Here is a 9,352-nt window from a genome sequence, read left to right as displayed (position 1 = left end):
AAAGCCCTAGGAAACCATCCTCTTAAGGTACACATTAAAAACAAACGCACCCTGCTCTAATTCTACGTCTCCACGAGTTCCTATCCGCAACCATGTTCTCAAAGAGATGCAAGTGTAACAAGTCATGCCTAATCAGCTCCTCCCATCCCATGACAGTTTCTGTCTACCTCTACTCCTCCTAAGACCCTATATTTAGTTTAAACTTTCATGGAGCACTCTTGTGAAAGTTACACATGTCAAAGCAAGACGTATGGAGTCCTATAACAGGGGAAAGCTACACATGTGAGTGTTCAATACGTAGATATGTTGCAACGAATCCACATGTGAAAGTAGAATATATGGAATTTTATCATGTCAGCAACCTACACATGTGAAGGTTCTGTATGCTACACATAAGGTTCAATATGTAGAAAAGTTGTAATGAATCTGCATGTGAAAGTGGAACATATGAGATTCTATAAGGGCGGCAACCTAAAGGTTCACTATTTATTTAAGTTTAAACAATCTTGTGAAAACAGTACATGTGAACATTCATTGTATATCATGATTCTTGTTAATTTATCTAGAATGCCAATTACCTGTTATATTATCTATAATACATAAGACGGACCCCTTTCTTCTTCGATAAAAGGATTTATTCTCTTCATAAGAAATAAGAAATACAACCAATAAAGCTGTCGTTTTCCATTCATATCTTGATTATCTATAATACATAAGACAGCTCCCTAACCATGTATATTTTGAGTGGATATGAAGGGCATAGTTTGAGTGCATGACTCATACTTTCAAACAACACAAAACAAACACAAAAAAAAAAAAAAAAAAAAAAATAGCATTCTTTTCGGAAGAAAGAATCATAGGAAAATGGTACATTCAACGTCTGACATGACGCGGGTGCCCCACACAAGATTGTATCTATGTCTATGTAGAAGGTTAAGACTTCATATCTAATGGTCTTCGTATTCAGAAATGTTACGGTAGCATGTGATTTGCTCCTAATGATTTATTGCAAGTCAACTGTAGAAGCTCCTTGTGGTAGAGTCATAGCACAAAGGGATCATTGACATCAAATTCTTTGGAAGAAGATAGTAAAGGTTCCTGAAATATTACCACATTGTAATTTATTTATGTATGTATATAAGCATAGATAGTTTATGATGGAAAAAAAAAAAGTGAGTGGTTGGGGGGTTGTACAACCTTTATTTTAAAGAAAAGCAAAGTTTGACTTTTGAAAGTCAAATTTATTTTGCTAGCAGAGATAAAACTTGATAACCCCATGTGCAACATATGATTTATTAGAACTAGAAAAGACCCAAAAATTTGTGTTGACTTTGCAACTCAAAAGTGCTATGTTTGACTCTCCAAAAGTCAAAGAGCGACTCGAACCTGTAGTCTTTCGCGGTGAAACAGTCCCCGTAGACTGAAACATTTTCTCTTGGCTGCCAAAATGTCGTTATGCATTGAAGCCAAGAGACTAGCGTAAGTCACCCTAGTTGTGTTCTCTACTGCTTTCCTAAAAGTGAATGTCATCGCACCTTCCATTTGCTTTCCTGTCTCTGAGAAAGCCTGCGAAACAAGAACAATAAAAATGAATTTAACTAAACCAGAAAATCATACAAGATATCATCATCATATATTTCAAAATGGTTCGGGGGAAAAATGTAGTTTTTTGTACGGGTCGGGTTTACCCAGAACATATTTTGTCCATAAACTATTAATGGGTCAAACTCAAATATGATTTACAAATTTGTTTTATTTCAAAATATTATAGTAGTATATAAGAAGGTCAATTCATTAGACATACACAAACCTGTTTTGGTCCATTTCCTTTATGGCTATTTTTTAATTTATTTAATTTTCTTTATGTATTACATAGACCTGTTTTGGTCAATTATTATTATTAACATTATTATTTTTAATTCATTAGAAAATAGGTCAAAAGTGCAATCTCTATAATAAAGATCAGAATATTTACTCACAGATGTATCTGCAGCAAGTTGATTATCTTCACACGCACTTATAGAAATGGCGTGTCCGCCACTGGTACCTTTATAAACACCAGATGGAGGCCTGTTATCTAACCAACCCTTCCTGTCACTGAACCAAAATAGCACTACATAATTCAAATATCAAGACCAACTATCAAAACAGTTTAAACTACATAAAATACGCTTAACGCAACATACTTTTTTGTGCTATAGACATACGGTAAATCAAGAATTGTTCCACTGTGACAAGCATCAATAATGGCATGAAGTTTGACACCGGTCTTAAGAGGTCTAACAATGGTGTCGTTGATTTCATTATCAACGATCATTCCCGCAGTTCTAAAATCTAGAGGACATATTGTTTCATCAAACCCGTCAATTTCATCGTCAAAAAAATCCGGTTGCCTCAACCCATGACCCGAAAAGTAGAATACCAGTGAGTCCCCGGGTTGGTTATCTTTCACAAGCCACCGCAAAGCTTCTTGGATATTTCTTTTTGTTGGATGAGGGTGCGTGTCCATTTCTGCATCAAACAGTTCCAACCAAACGGTCAAATTACCAAAAAAATGTATATATATAAAATCGCGTTTTCTTTTTCTATTGCAATTCTGGATTCTTATATGATGATGATTTAGGAATCTTTTCTACTAGGTAATCTAGTATCCTAATGCGTTCAAATGGAAAAGATAGTAAAGGTGGTAATTATGACACGTTTGCGTACGAATGGGTCAAGTTGGTTTGTTTTTCTCTATAACAGCCTAACGGTCAAATGGGTAAAACTAAAGAGCAAAAAGCCTACAAGGAAACAAGTCAAACGGTTGAAAGTCAATGCGCTTATAATAGGTAATCTAGTTTCCTACTGCATTCACAGGGAAAAGATAGTAGATGTGGTAGTTTTGACATGTTACATATTAATGGGTCAAGTTGGTTTGTTTTTATCTCTAATGGGTCAAGTGGGTAAACTTAAAGACCAAAAAACTTACAAGGAAACAGGTTAAAAAGTCGATGCATTTATAAACACAATACCTAAAAAATTATTTTGTGCATATAACTAGTTTGTTATCAAGATATGACAACTTCTGTAAAAAAAAACGTTTCTCTAATAACTTCATATAAATATAAGGTTTCGGGAAAAGAAGTGCTTAGAGTCAACCTGACTGGCCCATTTCGACTATCAAAAAGACCGGTTATGCAATCCTAGTGACCCGCCCATTTTGCCCCCTCTAGTTAAAAATTGGGAATACCTGCAAGGATACGGATTGAGCTTTTCGGAAACTTAAACCGTGTAGTTAGTAACTCTTGCATGCTGATCACATCATAGTTAGTTCCTTTAAGTTTATATTTCTGTTTATTGTATGTCACCGCACAAAGAAGTGCGCGTTTCCCTCTTGTGGGTTGCCACTTCCCTATTGACTCATCGTAACTACTCTGATAATTATGATGTGACATGTCTTTCCTATGAAACAACTTTCTAAGCGAAACACGCAGGCCCTTTGGATCACTGTTGAGCTTAACACATTGTATGTTTGTGTCAGAATCGTCTGAAACAAACTCTTGGCAGTCAAAGCAGTAGACGCGCTCATTCGTTGATGACATGGCAGATTTTCTAAGGTGATGACACATACTCAAAAGAACAACACAAGTTAAGTTCAATGAACTAACGATAGTGATTGTATGTATGAAGGATGGATGGATGCTAAAAGATAACAATGCTTTGGTGATCGTAAAAATGGTGCATATATATATAACACATCAAAATATGAAAAGGATGCAGAAATGAACCTGATTCGCCGACATTTGTAGGCTTTAGTGGAGAATCAGATTCTGTTCAAACATAGTTAACAGTTTTAGCCGGTAAATCAGAAAAAGATGGGTACAATCAAGGGGGCCAGTGAAGTGCATTCTACAGTCATAAGAATGTCTTTTTAGGATTCTTATTATTTCTGCCCGTTAGTCTTTCACGCGTCCACACTTGCTGTCTGTTATCATACAAATGATAAGCATGACCTGGCAAAACGTGTGTTAAACGGGTCAGATAACTATATATGTATTTGATTATTTTAAATAATTATACAGTTTTAATAAGGGAGTTATAGTTGTGTCATGTGCTACTTAAACGGTGTAATTGTGTCATAAGTGGGTTAGGCGGCTTTAACCCGTTTATACATGATTTTATTCGTGTTGGCTCGTTTAACTCAAGACGAAACCCGCTAAACTTCTGGTCTGCCACTAAAATTATAAAAAGTGTTCTGGTTGATGTAAAGTTGCATCAGAATTCAGATACTGAAAACTGAATCATGTGTACTAATTCAAAAGTTCTTTATATTCTTCATGTATTCCTCATGTTTCTTACAAGAAGAACAACAGTTCTGATTCATGAATTTAATACTATCTGAATCATCTTCAACAACAACAATGAAAACCACAATAAACACGAAAACAATATCTTATTCATGTTTCATACTAGAGTTTATCAAACAGTAATGGAAACTTTATGGCATATTCTCTAGAATTTGGAACAAAGATGAAGAAACACAACAGTCTCAGAACCAAACGAGGCATGCCCGTGTTCGTTTATGTTTGCTTCAGTTCACGAACATTAAAAAATACCAACAAATGAACATTGAGCGAGCGAACGCCAATTTAAAACAAACATAAACATCAATCTATTAGAGCTAAACAATAATAAAACTAGACTAAACTTACTGGTTGATATTTTAGTTTAGACTAAATTGTAATGAGCCTAAAAAATTCAAATGGATGTATAAACAAACGTAAACGAACTAACTTGTAAAACCAAAGGGTTGGATTTTTATTGAATGAATAGAGAGTTACTAGGGAAATATAAAGACTAAAATATTACACATTCAACCCTCTAACAATAATAAACATGACAGACTTTTGGTTTAACATTCCCCCGCAAGTTGAGGGCGGAGAACGACCTGCAACTTGGACCTTAAGTGTAGAAACCGTTGAGATGGTAAGGGCTTTGTGAAAACATCGGCAATCTGATCACTTGTAGAGATAAACTGGACATTTAATTGACCTTGAGCCACTTGTTCACGAACAAAGTGAAAATCTACTTCTACATGTTTTGTACGAGCATGAAATATGTTAGATGTACAAGAATACATATATGCTCTGCATTATATGTATACAAAATAGATAAGCTAGATATAATTATTCTTAATTATTTTGTTATTTTAGTTATAACTCTTATATATCATGGGGCGGTTATAAACATTTATAAAACCCTATGAATGTATGTATATATATATCTGTATCGCCACATTTGTAAACTTATCAATTCAATTTATGAACATTATCGGTTAGAACATTCTGCAGATTTACTCTTCATTATTCACAGATTTCCAACAAAGTGGTATCAGAGCCACAACATTCGATCCAAGAAGTATATTCACGTTAACTGTTTTAATTTATCATCGGTCAAGATTATGAATCAAGCGCAAGGAATACAAACGCAAATTCCCAAACTGAATGGACAGAATTATTATTATTGGCACATTCAAATGAAAGTATTGCTTGAATCACAGGAATTATGGACGGTTGTCGATGAAGGGTTTCAAGAACCGGGACCAAATCCATCGGAAGAAAGAACCACTGCATACCGGGAATCATTTAAAAAGGATAAAAGGGCCCTGCATATCATATTTCAGTCGGTTATTGACACAGTATTCGAAAGGATTTCACAAGCAAAGTCGGCGAAAGAGGCATGGATCATTCTTCACAAATCATACAGGGGAGAAACACGCGTAAAAACTGTAAGACTTCAATCCCTCCGATGTGAATTTGATTCGTTAAACATGAAAGATGGAGAATCTGTTGAGGAATTCTTCAACAGAACGATTCATTTAGTAAATCAATTGCGGATGAATGAGGAAAAATTAGATGAACAGAGGGTCGTAGAGAAAATTTTACGTAGTCTAACTAGGAATTATGAATCAGTTGTCATCACAATCGAAGAAACAAAAAATCTCGCTGAAGTATCCACCGAAGAATTAATGGGGATACTTCAATCACATGAATTAAGGTTGAAAAGATATGATGACAGTCCTGTTGAACATGCCTTTCAAATAGCGAGTGTAAATCAAGATCGATCTAGACAATCATTTAAGAACGATTCCACTGTAAAGGGACGAAACAAATATAAGGGCAAGAATTTTAATATGAATTCGATTAGATGTTTCAATTGCCATAAACTTGGACATACAGCCAAGTTTTGTAAGCAAAAGGATGAAAGCGAACGAACAGATAATGCATTAATTCATACAGAAGATGATGTCGATGAACAAGATGACACCATGTTCATGATTTTTAACATGGAAGAGACAGTCAAAGGTGACTGTTGGTATCTTGATAGTGGCTGCAGTAACCACATGAGTGGTAACCGAGAACTGTTTTCTCATCTCGATGAATCTTTAAAAAAGGAGGTGAGAACAGGGGATGATAAGCGGTTGGAAGTATTAGGCAGCGGAAGTATCTCTATTATGATTAGAGGAAGAGAAAAGAAGATACCAGATGTATTCTATGTAAAAGGGTTGAAACACAACCTGTTAAGCGTAGGGCAACTCATAGGGAAAGGATATGAAGTTGCGTTTAAGGGAGATAGATGCATTATAAAAGATTCAAATAGTGAACTTCTTGGTACTGTTAGGATGACCAACAATAAGATGTTCCCATTACATCCTGAAAGCGATCTGACATATGTCATGAATATGACTACCAGTGATCCTTCACGTCTATGGCACAGACGCTATGGACATGTGAACATGGATACTTTAGTTGATATGAAAAACAAGGATTTAGTAATTGGACTACCAAAGATAAGGAAGGATGACAGCATATGCGAAGGTTGCATATCTGGAAAACATGCCAGGAAACCATTTCAAAAAAGATTGGCATGGCAAGCTACCGAACCATTACAATTAGTTCATTCTGATATATGCGGCCCAATGAGAACAGAATCCATCGGTGGGTGTAGATATTTTATTACATTTATCGATGATTACACTAGAAAAACATGGGTGTATTTTCTTAAGGTTAAATCCGAGGCACTATATCACTTCAAAAATTTTAGAATTTTGAATGAGAAGCAGTCAAGTCATGTAATAAAAACGTTGAGAACGGATCGCGGAGGAGAATACTGTAGCAAAACATTTCAGGAATATCTGAGACTTAATGGAATTCGTCATCAGCTTACTAACAGCTATACACCCCAACAAAATGGAGTAGCTGAACGAAAGAATAGGACTTTGATGGAATTAAGTAGAAGCATGATGAACATTAAGCAATTACCTAACTGTTACTGGGCAGAAGCGGTAGCATGCACCACTTACATTTTAAATCGAACAATTACAAAGACTAGACCGAACATCACCCCTTTCGAAGCCTGGAATGGACGGAAACCAAATGTAGAACATTTACGAGTATTTGGTTGTCTAGCTTATGCTCATATACCCAAACAACACAGGGATAAGTTATCCAACAAAACGATAAAAACTATATTTGTTGGATATAGTGAAGCTAGCAAGGGTTATAAGCTATATAATCCCCTAACCAACAAGATCATCATTAGTCGTGATGTAATCTTTGATGAAAATAAGAGGTGGATCTTCGAAGGTGAAAATTCAAATGCACCGCTCATCTTTACTGACGTAGATGAGATACAAATTCAACCTGATGAAGAAAATGATCAAGAACAGGAAACTGATAACCACACAGCAGACAATGTAAACGAAGATCCACAGGAATCTTCAAATAATGATTAACAAGTTTGCAGTAGCTCGGGGATGTATGAAGCACATCAACAAAGTGCTGATCAAGATCAACAAAACAATGGCGACACTTCATCTACAGATTCAGAAAATGAAGTCATTAAAACCAAAAGCATTAGGAATGTTTATCGCAATACAAGAAAGCTGACGAATGCGGAGGTATTGCAGAAATACAATCAAAATCAAGTGGTGAATTTTGTTCTCTATACTAGTACAGATCCGTCAAGTTATGAAGAAGCAAGTAAAGATGAAAAATGGATAGCAGCAATGGACAGAGAAATGGACTCCATTAGAAAAAATCACACTTGGGTATTAGTAGATCCACCAAAACATCAGAAGCCAATTGGGGTAAAGTGGATTTACAAAACAAAATATGATGAAAAGGGAAATGTAGACAAATACAAAGCCAGACTAGTCGTAAAAGGATACAGGCAGAAATATGGAATAGATTATCAAGAGGTGTTTGCACCCGTAATAAGATTCGAAACAGTTCGAATAGTGCTAGCCCTAGCTGCTCATTATGGTTGGCATCTTCATCAAATGGATGTTAAGACAGCTTTTCTAAATGGAAAACTGAATGAACAAGTCTACATAGAACAACCTCAAGGTTACGTCAAACAAGGAGAAGAACAAAAGGTATGCCATCTTCAACGAGCCCTCTATGGCTTAAAACAAGCACCAAGAGCATGGTACAGTCGTATAGATTCATACTTCTTACAACATAATTTTAAGAAAAGTGCATACGAGCATACTTTATATATAAAAGACACTAACAACAGAAAGTTAGTGATATGCTTATATGTCGACGATTTAATTATTGCAAGTAATTCCATGCACTTAATTAAAGAATTCAAAGAGTCAATGAACAAGGAGTTTGAAATGACTGATATGGGAAAATTACATTATTTCCTGGGTATGGAAGTACTTTATGAAGACGGAAATATCATACTGTCCCAAAGGAAGTACATGAAAAACCTATTAGATAAATATAAAATGACACAATGCAATACGGTATCTACACCTATGGAGTATGGGTTAAAATTATCAAAAGATGACCCAGAAGAATTTGTAGACGAAGGTATGTATCGAAGTTTGGTAGGAAGTCTGATGTATCTCACAAACACAAGACCAGACATCATGTTTGCAGTTAGTAAAATAAGCAGGTTTATGGAAAACCCGAGAAAGAATCACTGGGAGGCAGCTAAACGAATACTTAGATATATTAAAGGAACCCAAAATCAGGGAATTGCTTATTCCAAAGGAGGAAAGAAAGTTCTAATAGGTTTTAGTGATAGTGATTATGCTGGAGATATGGATGATAGCAAGAGTACATCCGGATATATATTTCATTTAGGCTCAGGTCCAATCTCATGGCAATCAAAGAAACAAAAGGTAGTGGCTTTATCATCTACAGAAGCAGAATACATGGCCTTATCACTAGCTGGCTGTCAGGCATTATGGATAAAGGGAATCTTAGATGATTTACAAGAAACTAACGTTTCTCCAATCCCTTTATACTGTGATAATAAATCCACGATATGTTTAGCAAAAGATCCTGTTTATCATGGA

At 35.5% G+C, this 9,352-nt stretch overlaps 1 protein-coding gene across 1 annotated transcript; it reads right to left on the bottom strand.

Annotated features, from left to right (window-relative positions):
• Window positions 1-838: 838 nt before the first annotated feature.
• LOC110929025 (metacaspase-1) lies at window positions 839-3,697 on the bottom strand. The gene is made up of 5 exons (XM_022172116.2): window positions 3,233-3,697; window positions 2,187-2,511; window positions 1,980-2,097; window positions 1,387-1,566; window positions 839-1,098 (listed from the first exon to the last, which is right to left on the bottom strand). Exons 1-5 carry the CDS (start codon window positions 3,609-3,611, stop codon window positions 1,042-1,044), a joined length of 1,059 nt encoding a protein of 352 aa, XP_022027808.1. The 5' UTR covers window positions 3,612-3,697; the 3' UTR covers window positions 839-1,041.
• Between the last annotated feature and the right edge of the window lie 5,655 nt (window positions 3,698-9,352).

The sequence above is a fragment of the Helianthus annuus genome, chromosome 3 (assembly GCF_002127325.2).
Source record: "Helianthus annuus cultivar XRQ/B chromosome 3, HanXRQr2.0-SUNRISE, whole genome shotgun sequence".
In the NCBI taxonomy this organism is placed as follows: domain Eukaryota; kingdom Viridiplantae; phylum Streptophyta; class Magnoliopsida; order Asterales; family Asteraceae; genus Helianthus; species Helianthus annuus.
The sequence above is the reverse complement of the archived record's forward strand: the minus strand, read 5'-3'. Positions and strand labels throughout refer to the sequence as shown.

Bases quoted from the DNA above. Each gene is read 5' to 3' on its own strand.
- LOC110929025 (XM_022172116.2), bottom strand. From the start codon at position 3,611: ATGTGTCATCACCTTAGAAAATCTGCCATGTCATCAACGAATGAGCGC. The intron at 2,098-2,186 runs GTATGTTGCGTT...ATTTTGGTTCAG, and splicing joins TATGTCTATAGCACAAAAAA to TGACAGGAAGGGTTGGTTAG. The intron at 1,099-1,386 runs GTTCGAGTCGCT...GTAATATTTCAG, and splicing joins TTCACCGCGAAAGACTACAG to GAACCTTTACTATCTTCTTC.